The 14945-nt window shown below is 46.0% G+C and overlaps 3 protein-coding genes across 4 annotated transcripts in view; 1 reads left to right on the top strand and 2 right to left on the bottom strand.

Moving 5' to 3' along the window:
* Positions 1-2148, top strand: part of TMEM116 (transmembrane protein 116) — a 44064-nt gene extending 41916 nt beyond the window's left edge. Inside the window, exon 11 of the mRNA XM_033159273.1 lies at positions 1363-2148. Coding sequence (XP_033015164.1) covers positions 1363-1572 — 210 coding nt within the window. The 3' untranslated portion in view covers positions 1573-2148. The remainder of the gene's footprint in view (positions 1-1362) is intronic.
* A 2363-nt stretch (positions 2149-4511) lies between these two features.
* Positions 4512-6731, bottom strand: LOC117050884 (disintegrin and metalloproteinase domain-containing protein 21-like). The gene has a single exon (XM_033156815.1). It carries the CDS (start codon positions 6729-6731, stop codon positions 4512-4514), a length of 2220 nt encoding a protein of 739 aa, XP_033012706.1.
* Positions 6732-13296: 6565 nt separating this feature from the next.
* The window catches only part of MAPKAPK5 (MAPK activated protein kinase 5), a 28773-nt gene continuing 27124 nt past the window's right edge, over positions 13297-14945 (bottom strand). For both annotated transcript variants that reach the window (XM_033159270.1, XM_033159271.1), the window contains exon 14: positions 13297-14524. In XM_033159270.1, coding sequence (XP_033015161.1) covers positions 14430-14524 — 95 coding nt within the window. In that variant the 3' untranslated portion in view covers positions 13297-14429. The remainder of the gene's footprint in view (positions 14525-14945) is intronic.

The raw sequence follows: 14945 nt of genomic DNA, 5'->3' as shown, positions 1-14945 counted from the left end.
GATTTCTACCCCAGCACCTTCTCTTCAAAGAGCTCAGAGGACCACCTGCACTGTTTCCCCTTCCTGCGTTGCCATTTTATTCTCACGCCAACCCTGTGAGTCAGGATGAGCAACAGGTCCAAGTCAACCCAACGAGAGTCGTGGGCAGTGTTCACGTTATTTCATGTCAAAGATTTATATTGGGGAGGGGCAGCGGTAGAGCGCCTTGTTTCGAATGCAGAAGGTACGGAAAGGGGGGGGGAAGCTGAGGCATACAATTTCAGAGGGGGCCTTTTTCTCTGTTTAAAGATGTGGATAAGGAGAAGGAATACATTTAAGGGAGGAAAACAGGGCGATAGCAGAAGAAAAGCAGTGTAAACAACAGCAACAGTGAGGATAGGAGACTCCAGAGAGTCTGGAAACGGACTAAGTCCCAACATGAATGTAAAGTACTGTATTTTTCGCTCCATAGGGCGCACTGGACCATAGGGCGTACCTCGTTTTTAGAGGAGGAAACAAGAAAAAAAAATGGTTTCCCTCCTTTAAAAACCCTGTTTTTTTCCAAATCAGCTAAAAGTTTTGCAGCTTTTTTTTTGCAAAGGGAAAAACCCTGTTTTTTGAGGATCAGCTAAAAGTTTTGCAGTTTGTTTTTTTTGCAAAGGGGGAAAAGCAAAGCTCCTTTTGCAAAAGGGGAAAAGCAAAGAGGAAAAGCTCTGTTTTTATGGGGTTCAACTCACATTTCTGCAGCTTCTAAAGGAAAGGGAGCCTTTTCTACAGTTTCCAGACAGATAATCTAATCAGCCAGTCACATGTCGCTGGGGAAACAAACAACCTCCCTCTGCAGCACATTCAACAATGGAGGGCGGGGCTGAAAGGGAGCCGGGGACTCTTATCTCTCTCCCAATCTCTTGCTGATCAGCTGCTGAGCGGGGTCCTTTCAACACCCCCTTTTCTCTTTGTAAAATAAAAAGCACGATCCTCTTTTGGCCCCTGGGCAATTCAGCTCCAGGGACCACCATTCGCTCCATAAGACGCACAGATATTTCCCCTTACCTTTTAGGAGGAAAAAAGTGCATCTTATGGAGCGAAAAATACAGCATTTCGTGGAGTTGGACCAGTGGCTTTCAGGCAAGGGTCCCTCCCAGACCTACCTTGATGTGCCAGGGATTGAACCCAAGACCTTCAGCATGCAGATCAAGGGCTTTACTGCTGCGTTGTGGTCCTTCCCCCTAAAGATAAATTAAGGTGCTAGTCCTCATGGTCTTGAGGGGGGGAAAAAGAGCTGGTTGAAATGGCCGGATTCTGCTGCTTCAACTGGAATTTTGCCGCTCTCCAGTTCTGCTGCAGCCGCTGACCCTGCCCGTCTCCCCGTCTCTCTCCTAGGCCCTGACGGCGTCATCCCAGGGCCTCCTGAACTGCGCCGTTTACTGCTGGACCCAGCATACGTTCCGCTGCATGAAGCGCAGGGCCTGCCAAGACGGCGAGACTCAGACGCCACTCCTGCGGTCCCAGAAGAGGTTCTACGAAAGCACGCTCCCCGCCGCTGGCCGCCAGGCACAGGCCAAGTCTGCTGCGGGCTCCACGGTGCTGTGAGCAAGGGGGCTTTTGGAGTCCCTCTGGCCGAGCACCCGAAACTCTCTCCTCCCCACTCCTTTGGCACCCTCCTCGCTGCCACGTATTGCCGGAGGGGGAAGTGGGCAGCCCAGCCACCTTGGCCCACCAGGCTCCCCACCCGATCCCACCCTTTGCCCTGCCAAGTTAAAGAGGCCTCATCCAGTCCAGCGCCCCGTAACCTACGAGGTGGGAGGGCACGGGCAAGAACTCTGGCATTCAGAAAAGGACTGGTCTACAGCCGGCAGAAGGAGCAAGACCGCGACTGGCCAGCGGCAGCAGCAGTGGCACACTCTCCCCCATGAGCCTTTTGGTGGAGCAGGAAAACTGAGGCTTCGTCATGGGAGCTGGAGGGTGTGTTTGACAACCATTATTTATATGGGTGAGGGGGAGCCTCTTTTAATTCTGCAACGTTTTCTGTACAGGAGATTATTCCAGGACTGTGTTGGACTCTGGATGTGTGTGATAATAGGCTGCTGTGGGGCCAAGCTTTTCTTCCTCAGAGCTGCTTGTTTTTGTCGTTTTCCACTCGACAGTAAAGACAAAAGGGAACATGTGGCATTTATTGTCTTGGATATTATTATTATTAACATTTATATCTCCTTTCCTCCAAGGAGCTCAAGCTGGCTTACCTCCTACTCCTCCCCATTTTATCCTTTTCAAATTCAAATTTATTGCGGCTATAAGCCCATAAAAACATAAAATATGGAATATATGACATAAAATTACAGCAAACCATAGACCCTGGAGTCATAGGGAAACAAACCACAGCACAAATACAAGTTTTAAAATTGCAACCAGGAAGCAGAAAACAAAAGTATTAGGGGTCGTGTAGTTGGCCACAGCGCCTTTTTTGAGATATGACAGAGTTTAGAAACCTTGCCACCTGCAAGGTTGTATAGGAGTCGTTGTCTTGCAGGAGTAAGGCAAGGTGTGACTCAGCTGGTGCACCTGTAAGTTTTTGAGTTATTGGTCTTAGTAATTTTGCCCGAGCCTCACTATGCAGGGAACAGATAAAGATTATATGATGGAGAGATTCCGTCGACTGTTTATCACAATCACAAAAGGCGGAAACTAGGCCCTTGGAAAATCTATGTCTCAGGACATTAGAAGGAAAGACATTAAACCTCGCTTTGGTGAAAGCGAATCGGTGCCCAGCAGTGGAGAGCGAGGATAGGTATAGAGGGACATGATGTATTGGAGTAACTCCAAAATTCCGAGGCGAGCAGACACCCCCACCCAGCATATGATTACGCTGCAGCTCCAAATCGTCCAGTCTTTGATTGATTAGTCTTTTTGCTGAAGCAAGGTCTAACTTAAGTGAATCTGAAGGAGAGATTCCAAAGGACAGAAGTTTGGCGTGGATTTTCCCAGTCCAAGGGTTTGCAAATTCGTCACGCCAAAGACATTGGACGAGATAATGGCTGGGTAATCTATGCCAAAGAGTTAACCAGTAGGTGAATATTCGTTTCCATAAGAGAGTCTCTAGTGAAGGAATCTTCAATTCTAGTCGTATAGCTGCATTACTAACACACGTAGGGAGTTTTAAAAGCCGGCGAAGAAACTGATTTTGCAGCACCTCCAGCGGGGCCGGATTTACCAGAGCTGCCCAAAGCGGAGCAGCATAAGTAAGAGTGGTAATAACTTTTGCATTGTACACCTTTAAAGCCATTTTATCCTTACAACAACCCTGTGAGGTAGGTTAGACAGAGATACTGTGACTGGCACAAAGGCCACCCCGTGAGCTTCGTGTCTGAGTGGGGATTTGAACCCAAGTCTCTCCAAGACCTAGTCCAGCTCTCTTAACTACTGCGCCATCACTGACTCATACACACACCGCGGCATCGTGTGTGCGCGTGCTCTTGTACACACCGAGGGGGCCTTTTGAATACATTGCGAGTTGTGCACATCGCTGCATGCTTACTTGGAAGCAAGTGCTGCCCCTGCAATGGGACTCCCCCCTGGGCAAGTTTGAGCAGCCACAAGCATGTCCCTCCTCCATCATTTGCTCAGCCTAAGCTCAGTTTTTGCCAACATGGTGTCCTCCAACCACTTTGCCCTCAGCCCTGGCCCTCAAACTGCAGGAAGGGAATCCTGCTTGTGGGTTTACCATATGCCTCTAGTTTGGCCACTGTAAGAACAGGATGTTGGACTAGATGGGCCATTGGCCTGACTCGCTGTTTCACCCTGGGTGAAAAGTGCGAGTGAGGGGAAACCAAGGTTGTACACATGGTTAATTGCGCAGACCTAAATGCACCTGAAGATCCTGAAGTTGAGGCTCCAGTACTTTGGCCACCTCATGAGAAGAGAAGACTCCCTAGAAAAGACCCTGATGTTGGGAAAGATGGAGGGCACAAGGAGAAGGGGACGACAGAGGATGAGATGGTTGGACAGTGTTCTCGAAGCTACCAACATGAGTCTGACCAAACTGCGGGAGGCAGTGGAAGACAGGAGTGCCTGGCGTGCTCTAGTCCATGGGGTCACGAAGAGTCGGACACGACTGAACAACAACAAAATGCTAGTGAAATGATACTTAGATGGTCCTTGAAGTTCTGAGTTAGTCACCCAACATGGACAGTTTTACTGCTGCCGGGTTACACAACACGGAGTGTAACATTTGATTTCATTAAACTATTTCGGTGCATTCTTCTTAAGGCTTTTGCAACTGGGGGGGAATGCAAATTTTATTAGAGAAAAGAGAGCATTACAACTTTATACAGGGGAAATTTATTTCTGGGATGAGGGGTGCCCCCTCCCCACATATGGCTGAACTACAGCTCCCATCAGCAGCATGGTCAACAGCCAGGGATGATGGGAAATTGAGTCCACATGCCACCAACCTCTGCTTTATTGTGGATGCTTTGGACTGCAGTCGATGTCTCAACAGGAGGTCCGAAGATGCCTTGAAATGCCCACAAGCATTACTCTTTAGAATCCAAAGTTTTGTCAACAGCTGGGCTGCTACCCTGCAGATTCTCTCCAACCCATGAGCTGCTGAATCGCTTACGTTGATTTCCTAACCATCCCAGTATATTCCCCAGCCTTGGCACAATGACAGTGAGAGCGGCAAGAACCAGGACTCCTACAGGGATCACTACTTCAAAAGCTTTCCTCACCATTTTTGTGCTCCAGTTCTGCCTTGGATACCCGCCATCGATGCTTCCCCCGAGCCCCCAATACTTGCAGTACGGAGGGCCCCAGCCGTTGTCGCAGTGGCAGTTGTTGCGGTTGTTACAAACACCTCTGTCACTGCACTTTTTCCTGGGGTCACACGCTGCCTTCTTCCTGAAAACGCACGTCTGGTTCTTGCAGAGTCTCCCAGGGCCACATGGAGTGCCATCGGGCACCACTCCGAGATCCACGAAATCCGTCCCGCCGTGGTAGGCCACGCTCCAGCAGCCAGCACCAGACAACTTAGTGGTAGTCGCGGTATAGTGTGGTAATGAAGGTACGGCTCCGACGTCGGTGCACTGAACTCTCCCGCACTTTACGTCTTGAGGCTGGCATTTCACAAAAGTACTTCCTGTCGAATCGCCGCCGCAGTTGCCATACTCATCCCCCACGGTATTCAGAGACTGGAAGCAGGATTCCGGAGCCGCTTTGGCTCCATAGCCAAAGATCCTGGCGCACAGGAAGTTGTGAGTCCAACACTGCTTGGCATAACAATGGGACTCCAGGTTGCCGCACGGCGTCCCGTCTTGCATGTACACATCGTTGGGGCACCACTCGGATTCCCCATTACAGTACTCGGGAAGGTCACACTCGTTGATCTGAATTCGGCAAAGCTCTCCACCTGGAAGGAAGCGGCAGTTTTTACAACATGGCCCAGAAGAGCACTGCGCACGCGGCTTCAAGGTGCAGTTGGTGTTGCAGCAAGGATCCTGCCTGCACCTCCGTATGCCGCCGCAGTCGCATTCTTCCCCCTTATCCAGCAGTCCGTTGCCGCATCTCTTGTAAGATGCCGTTCTTTGGGGCCTGTCGCCCAGGCAGTCCAGGGCGCCATGCAGCACGAGTTCTGCGTAAGTGTGAATGCTGCAGTTGCTGAACTTGTTCGTCTCTGCCATGTACGAATGCATGATGCAGCTTTTGTACCCTCCACAAACACAGTTGGGTTTGTCGTGTTCAAGCCCCATGTGATGACCCAGCTCATGGGAAATGGCCCTTGAAAAGAGAATTGGATTCTTCTGCCAGTAGCTCAGAACCCCTGCAGAATGGCTCGGCCTGCAGATGGCATATCTGTAGGACTTCCCGAGGGCGTGATGGAACTTCTGGTGGGTGAACAACAGGGCTGTGTCGTGCTTAATCCACTTTGCAATACTGTTCACTCTCCAGCTGTTGAAAGTATTCAGAAGCAACCTGATGTCATTTTCAACCTTGAAAGGGTTGCCTTGGTTCCAGATCTCCAGTCCAATCAGGACAATATTTGTATGCAGCATCCGGAAGTGCGCATCAATTAAGTTAACTATGTCCAAAATGAGGTACGTCAGCCTGGTTTCATTGGCACCTTCAAACTGAAACAGCTTCTGTTCCACAGCAATGTACAGCTCAATGTATTTTGGGCGCCTTGGGTCAGGCCGTTGCCACCTCTCTCTCCTCAGTTCTTCTGCCTGACGCTTTGCAACTGGAGCTCTCACTCCACACATAGAAGGCCTTGGTTCTTTGATCAAGTAGAGAAGGTGCTGAAAAGCTGAAGAATCGCGGAAAGGTTCTATGCCATAATTTCTGTCTCTGATACTTAGGAATCCTGTCAAGCCAGAGCAGGTCTTAAGAACCACAAGCGAATTGGCTACGCCATTCACGTGCCCTTCATGGTAGCAATTGACAGGGATGTACGGATGACTTTCGACCCGTCTGCCCTCAGAACTGTATGTGAAGAGTGGGAGGTTTTTGACCAGGAAGTCCTTCTTCCTGGGTTTCAGCTGAATGACGTAGTCCTTTCCTGATACCTTGAGGATATAGGAAAGTTCACCCTTCTTGGCTTTCCCTCCCCAAAGCACCAACCGCCTTGGGGTGATCACTTCATACGACGTATACTCAGGAGGAGGAAATGAGCTGGTGGGAAGGAGGAACCCCAGCAAAATAACAGGATTCGTCAACTGCAGAACCAGCCATTTGTGGAGGCCACCGCTGCCACATGCCATTATTTGTTCCCACTATTCGCTATCCTTAAACAGCCTAGAGTAGAGAGGAGACTGGGCTTTCTGACTTAACATCCCCACCAATCATTAATTCTCAAGGGGCTTTTTTAAACTTGTCGGTGCGCTCAAGAAAACACAAGGCGATTCCCGCCACTACCACCATCTCTCTCTTGACAGTCGTCGACATCATTTGGTTGTGAGAAAGTTTAAAAAGGTGATGTGCCCAATGCTGTCTGGCATTTGCAAATGGAGTTAGGGCAACCAAAACACTGGCTTTCCTCAAACCTTTGACTCTAAAGGCCTCCGCAACTTCATGGCCTAGGTGCCACCATTTTCTCTTCTCAGAAGCTGTTGTGGTCACCTTGCCGGGTGATACCAAGGACCAAAAAGGAGGAGGGGTGGACACTAGAGAGAGGAAGATACCCAATAATTATCCCAGGAATTATCATTTAATCTTCTAAAGTGTACTTCCAGAGACTTCTAGATGACAAAGGAGATGACAAAGAGGGAGGAGGAACCACCATGCCTGGTTCAAATGTCCTCTCCTGTGGTTTCTTCTGTGGTGGGAAATTCCATGACCAGGATAACAGTTTCTCATGCTTTTTTGAATGTGGACATTCCATTGGCTGAGGCAGGCGGGCATCGGAAGAGCATGGAACAGGGTAGAGAGCAGCTGTTTGCTATTCTCGATGTGGATCGGGACCCACTTATTGCTGGAATCCTGGCCAAGAGAGCTAACCTAGGCCACATTCACACACTGTGGGTTTAAAGGGGAATTGTGAAGGAAGAGCATACATGAGTGGCCAACAGGGACAGGGGGAAGGGTCAGGTGGGCTAAAGCTCAGAATGATCTCAGGCTTGAAAGAGAGGTAAAATATAAGAATAAAGGTTTCTTTGGCTATGTTCAAAGCAACAGGAAGAACAAGCAAGTGGTAGGTCCTCTGCGGGGAGTGCCCAATCTGGTGATAAAACAAGAAACAATGCAAGGAGGGAACTTCAGCCCAATATAGGAGAAGAGGTGGGAAAGGAACACCTAGCTACGTTAAACAAATTCAAAGCGCCAGGGTCTGACGAGCTGTACCCAAGGGTACTAAAGGAGTTTGAGAATGTAATCTCAGAGCCTCTGTCTGTAATCTTTGAGAATTCCTGGAGAACAGGTGAAGTCCCTACAGACTGGAGGCAGGCAAATGTTATCGCCATCTTCAAATAAGGGGGGAAAGAAGACCCAGGTAACTACCAACAGGTGAGCTTGACATCAATACCAGGAAAGGCCCTAGAACAGATATTCCAAAACAGTTGGTCTGTGAGCATTTAGAAAAGGATGCTGTGATTACTAAGACCCAGCATGGGTTTCTCAAAAACAAGCCTTGCCAGACAAATATTATTTCTTCTTTTGATAGGAGTTACAAGCTTGGTGGATCGGGGGAATGCTGTGGACATAGTGTATCTTGATTTCAATAAGGCTTTTGTCAAAGCCTACCCATGAAATTCTTGTGAGGAAGATGGTAAAATGTGGGTTCAATTAGGTAACAGGTGGATTTGTAGCTGGTTGACTGACTGAATGCTGGGTCTGGTGAGACACTTGCATGTTTGCAATGATTTCAATGACCTGCTTCCTTTGCCTGATGCCTTCCCATTTCCCTGTCCAGTTGCCCCTCAAAACCGTATTTGCTTGAACCTTCTGGTGGCCACAATTTAAGGAGGATATTGACAAGTGGGAATGTGTGCAGAGGAGGGCAACCAAGATGATCAAGGATCTGGAAACAGGGCCTTATGAAGAAAGGTTGAAGGAGCTGGGTCCACGATTCTCTGACCATGCTTTAGTGCAATTCAGCCTGTAGCCACACCTAGGCAAAGCAAATCACATCCTTCCTCAGCCCCTTGCACCCTTTTTCTTGTGCAATGTCTCCTGTGCTGAATTGTAGATTGCAAGCTGCCTGGGGCAGAGACCTGTCCCCTTCTCCTTTGGAAAGGTGCGACATGTGCATAGATGGTGCTATATGGACAGTGCAGGGGACTTCTGTGGGACAGACTGATATCATAATTCAGGCATGTCCAAAATCCGTTTCGGGGGCCTAATTCGCCGTTCGGTTTAATCCGGCCCCTGTGGCAGTTCATTTTCTTGGGCAAAATCCTTTAAAAAAGCCCAACAACTTTGGGCCCTCTTTGAAAAAAGTTTGGGCACCCCTATCATAATTTGATTAAGGATAAGCAAAGGAGGAAAAAGTTTCGTAAGAGAGGCACAAACCCACGCGAGCCCCCCAAAGGAGGGAGGCACTGCGCTACACACTCCTTAAGAAATATTAGCCCCATTCAGTCCGTTGTTCCAATGCTTTGCAACATATATACATGCTTAAAATATTGGGGCAACCGACAAAACTGTGATGGAAAGAGCATTTAGACCAGGGGTGGGTGATCTCTGAGACTCCAATTTCCACCATATGCCTGCCCTTGCAGGTTGGGGTGGATAGGAATTGGGAGTCTACCAACATATGGAAAGAACAGGTTCCCCACCTCTGATTTGGGCCATTCCATGAAAAATGAGCCTGATAAGAATGCTAGATGAGCGCTGGACTTTGGTGAGGAAGATTCCAAACGTGCAGTCTAACCATTTTTTTTTAAAGCTACAGACAAAAGAAGTTCAGTTTATGGACCTTCTTTTCAAAAGTCCACCCATGTAGTCTTCACAGAAGTGTTCAAGTTAAAAGTTTTCTGATGATTGTCCCACCCGTGACAGCATTTTTTCCTTAATTTTGTATCCTTAAATTTCTTAAACTTTATTTCTGATTGCATAGTTGTAACCAATAAACATTGATTTAAACAGATATGCTGAGTTTATCAACGATTCAACTCCCAACTCAGAGTTTTTCTATAAATCAAACTTATCTCAAGCTCCATGTACTTTTTTTGTCCCACCCGTGACAATACTTTTAACATTTAATAAAATTGTCAAAAATATCCATAAAAATAATAAAAAATTAGTAAAATGTTCAGTATCTTATTAAGAACACAGTTTAAATTTTGGTTGTTAATTTTTATGTATATTTACATTGTTACACATGGATATTCTATATCGGCTAGATCGTCTGCTTTAACTACCCCCGGTAAGATACCGTTTATGATAGTCAGCAGATGTTTCACACGGTCTATCCCTATGCAGGGGCCCAGCGGTTTAGGATAGTTTGCGAATACAATCTTTTTTGGGTTTAGGACCAGGTTCCATCCATTCTTGATACATGGGGCTTGGGAGTCCAGTAAAGCATTTCCAACAGTGTTAGGTGCCCCTAATTCACTTCTATTTGCAATTGCAGCGGGAGCCCTAAATAGGCTCGGGTCAGGAGTGTCTGGAGGAAGATTTATTTCTTTAGTCAGACTGTTACACATGTGTGAATACCAAAAAACATGGTCCAAGTGCCCCACCAGTGACAATGGAATGGCCCATTTAGATCTGCACCCTCATAAGCCAAACTGCCAATGTCAACAAGCTCTGAATGCATTACGTGTTCAATTGGAAGCTATTTATCAAAAACTGGTGGAGTTTAGCAACAGACCTCATTACTCTGCAAAATGCAGAAAGACTTTTTACCCTGCCCAATTTTGCCATGCAGAAGATGGCTGGGGGTGAGGAAGCTGGCTATCTGGCCATGAGGGCAGTTGACTGATCTTGAGATGATACCCGCTGCTAAAATGCTAATCTGCAATTTAATTTCTAAAACTTGAAAACACACACACAAAAGCAACAAGAGCCAGATACTTTTAAAAGTTTTAGTAAAATTATTTATGTACACCAATGCATAATATTTACATTTATATAATACTGATGGGGGGAGAGAACCGAACCGAACCATGGTACAACAAAAAAAGACACACTGAAATGGTGAAGAAAGGAGATTTTGAGAGAACATCCATTGAATTTAGGGTGGTGACACAGCTACACCCATGCTGCCAGCCAGGCTCAGAACAAACTCCCTTTTCCTGGACAAGTCCCTGCCTGCTTCTCTGAATAACAAACCAGACTAGCTCATCTGAGCTAGTTGGAACATGATGCCCACCATAGTGAGGGGCTGCTGAGAAAATTCCAACAGGGAAAATAAATGTGGAAAACATTACATCAGAAAAAAAAAATCCACCGGCATTTCCAGTTCCACGAATGATTGTCACGTGCTGTTATGAATCTGGCACCTTTGCAAACAGGTTTTTGTTTTTTTTGGCCAAAGGGGAAGTTGGAGGTTTTCCACACACAAATCCTCTATAGTTGCCTTCCCCAACTTGGTGCCCTCCAGATGTGTTGGACTACAACTTGCATCAGCCGCACAACATGGAGGTTTCCAATGACTTTGGTTCCTGTTCACATTCATGGCAGCCAAACACGAAGTCAGCTGCAGGAGACTTGCAAGAGTCTTGGTACCACCAGATCTGGACCACTGCTTTAACGGGAAAAATTATAACAAAATGCAGCTGAACCCTGCGCAAATCCAAAAGTGAAAGACAGCTTTTCTAAATCCTTCTATTTGCATCATACATTAAAGGAACACAACTGGCAGCTACCTCAAGAGATTCCTTTGGATAATATGCTTATGAAGGACTGTCGTCTGGAATTATAATGCTGTTTTTGGAGTACTACCACTCCCTTCTCTCACCTCATATCATTCCATTCTCTTTCTTGTTTAGATCAGTTTTTCCTCATTTTCCTTTATTATTGCTATTACTCCTTCTTGCATATCAGAAAATGAAAACTTATTTTATTTAAAAAAAAAGGATGATACAAGTCGCAGTCCAAAAAATGTGGAGGACGTGGTTGGGGAAGGCTCTAAACGCATTAAGCCAGAAGCACTGCCAGGGTGGAAAAACAGAAGGTTGCACAACTCATTTGGCAAGATTTTTTCCCATTTTGCCTACTGCTCTCTGTCCCTCCAACTCAGAAAACAGCTACTGATGCAGAGGTTTCCCATGTATGTATGAAGCTGTGTCCTGCAAGGGCTCCCCTGGTTTACTTCAAAAGTGACGGCAAGTCTGTATGAAGTAAACAAAATGCCCATGCCTAAGTTCTACACATGCTTAGTGGTTGAGCTACCGAGTAGGCTGTTGGTATTCTCAAGAAGAATTCTTCCTCAGCAACCCACTCCCCATGGACTTGTCCGTTGAAAGCAAAACTCCTATCCAGTATCTGCCTTGCCTTGTACAGTGGTGCCTCGCAAGACGAAATTAATTCGTTCCGCGAGTGCTGTCGTATAGCGGAAATTTCGTCTTGCGAAGCACCGTCGGAGGAAGCGCGGTTTTACAGAAACAAAACAACAACCTAAAAACGTTTTCGTTTTGCGAGCCACGGCCATAGGGAAATTCGTCTTGCGAGTCACCCTTTAGTTAGCGAATGCCTTTCGTCTAGCGAGTTTTTCGTCTAGCGAGGTACCACTGTATTGTATTATGAAACACATACTTAGAACAAAAACCAACCCAGAGATCTCAGCCGCTTAACCTCCTTTAAAATAAGATATGCTGGCATGCATAACAAGGCATTTAAAAATAAATAAATAAACCCACTTAAAATAGTCAAGGAAATAAAATTAATCTTTCGTAATAAAGGGAAAAAAATAACAGCATTTGATCTTCAACCTCGTCATACTAACCTTAATCTAATCCATTTTTTTCCTTATTGTTCAAAGTGACGGATCTGGCAAGGGTTGCCAGATCAGATCTTGTTAACCAGAGTGGTGAAAGCAGAGCATTCTGGGAACTGCTTATGCTAGCAGGGAGGGGTCAGCCACTGGAATTTAAGAACAGCCTCAAAGCCACAATTGTTTCGCCACAGTCTACTCTTTGCACAGAATTTCCGCAGAAAATGGCAAGACAGCCGCTGTTGTGAGTTCTTCATCACGCCACTTCAAGGCAGCCACTCTTAATGCCCTCCGTGGGGAGGGAAATCGAGGAACAGCGGTTCCAGAACAAAGGTGTGTGTCAAATTCTTGAAGAATACAGGTGCCAATTTTTAGAGCAGAACAATACTGAAAGGGAAGATGCTGCTATTTATTTCACTGAGAACAGGAACAGAGACACTAGCTTCTGGATAGTTTGATGTTTCCACACACAAGTGAATTCCAGCTGGGCAGCTACTGACAAAGCTGGTGGTAAAGATTCACCTCACCTGGAACTTTTGAAGAGCATCCAAGAGTCTCTTTCCACTTCAGCATTGCTCTTCTGAGTAGAAGCCTCCATCTGCATTGCAGGGGGTTGGAATAGACGACCCTTTGGGCCATTTCTAATTCTATGAACCTCACTCTGCAAAGCGTCAGTGAATATAATACTTCCTTGCTGTGAGCAAGACTTCAGAAGGCCCATCTTCTCTTGACATTTGGCTTGCGGGCATGTCCAGAGAAGGGCTTCTCCAACAGTTTCCTGGTGCGTGCTCTTAGTGCCCAAGTCAGATCACGGTTTTTGTACTTACGCCTTGCCCCAATTTATTAGCTGTGGACAAGCATGGAGGGTGGCCTGTTGATGCGCCTTCCTCCCAGCCTGACAGCGCAGCTGTCAGTGCTGGAGACCTAAACCAAAAAAACATAGGGCACCCACCTTAAAATTTACCAATCAGTTTAATACTTTCCACTGGGAATTGTTGGAAAGAACTAAGAAAAAGGCTGTTACACAGCGAGACAGCATCCTTGTTAGGCAAGGGTTCCAGTCCTGACTTACACAAAATTATGGCAGAGGCAGCTAGTGAGCAGTGAGCGAAATAGCGGTAAAAGGACAAAAAAATGGAGCATAGCAACTGATGAGGCAATATGGCTCAGGAAACCCAAGTGTAAACAACCCCAGAAGTAAGTGAGCAATGAAAAAGTATCCACATGAAAAAGTCAACAGCTCCTAAGAAGCCTTGAAGCGGCACTTTACACGCTAAACGGCACAAGGGGTTGTACCAAAATAATTCTATAAAACCGTCCTCAGTCAAGTCGTAAAACGCAAACGTGTCGCAAGATAAAAAACTAGAAATATGTACAGATCTTTGTTAAATGAATTTGTTAAAAAAAGGAAAGGAAGAAAACCAACCTATCCAGATTAGAGGGCTGGTTTCTGTCCTTTTTCAGCTTCAGAAGCAGGGTGGGTGGGGCAGGGGGGCAGCATGAAACTCAAGAGACCCAGGAGCAGGCAGGCTGCCTCTGCAGTGACTAGAGGGTCTTTGGGTCACCCTCCACAGCCAGCTCTTCTGCCGTCAAAGCAGGTGCCTTGGAAGAAAAGTTACAAAGGACAATCATGCTGTTCGTATCCTTCAGTGCTAAGTTCAAGTAATTTACTGAGCTGAATGCAAAGGGCAGAAATAGAACAAGGCTAAGTGATACAGGCTGTTAACTATTTGATACAGGCAGCTGGAGGGAAAGAAGACAGCATCTGGTTATTGAAAAGAAGACAATCATAATTTGCCCCGTCTAACAGTCATGTGTTAAACGGTACATAAAAATTATATTATATATATATATATATATATATTCTGAGGAACTGAGCTTTTAAAAAAATATTACAGTACCAATGATTCTCATTATCTACATCTATAATACAGCATTTCTCAAGCTGCATGAAAATTTAAATGAAATAATTGTGATTTATTAATTTACATAAAAATACTTTTTTACATTTTAAAGGAGAAATCTCAAATGGTTTTTAAAAAAAAAGGAGGGGTGTTTTTGCTTTGTTAAGAATAGGCAGCTCCAGCTACTGAGAGTCATGGGAGTTTGTCTGTTCTTCAATAACTTGTTTCACAATTTCTGCAAGTTTTAGTCGGTCCACTTTGTCTGTGAATCCTCTGCCTAAAATAGAAGACATGACCTTGGTTAGTGCCAAACTGGTGAAGTGGGGGGAAAGAAAGACACCGTCAAATGCATTCATTGGCTTACTGTATATTCTGGTGTATAAGACTACTTTTTAATCCAGGAAAATCTTCTCAAAAGTCAGGGGTCGTCTTATACACCGGATGGAGAATCTGTGGTCGAGTATAACTCAAACTCTATATTTTAACTGGAAAAGTTGGGGGTCGTCTTATACCCCCAGTCGTCTTATACGCCGGAAAATACGGTAGTTCAAATACAACATGAAACCATGGCTTGCCTCCTGGCAGCAAACCAAAATGTGAAGCTATGATTTTTTGCTGGCTTACAAAATATGGCTGGTTTTAACTATGGTTTGGCACTGTGTCTGAACTGAGCAGCCCTGGTTGACCATGGTTTGCTT

This window comes from Lacerta agilis, chromosome 8 (genome assembly GCF_009819535.1).
Source record: "Lacerta agilis isolate rLacAgi1 chromosome 8, rLacAgi1.pri, whole genome shotgun sequence".
In the NCBI taxonomy this organism is placed as follows: domain Eukaryota; kingdom Metazoa; phylum Chordata; class Lepidosauria; order Squamata; family Lacertidae; genus Lacerta; species Lacerta agilis.
This window is presented reverse-complemented; position numbering and strand designations above follow the sequence as displayed.

Bases quoted from the DNA above. Each gene is read 5' to 3' on its own strand.
- LOC117050884 (XM_033156815.1), bottom strand. From the start codon at position 6,731: ATGGCATGTGGCAGCGGTGGCCTCCACAAATGGCTGGTTCTGCAGTTG.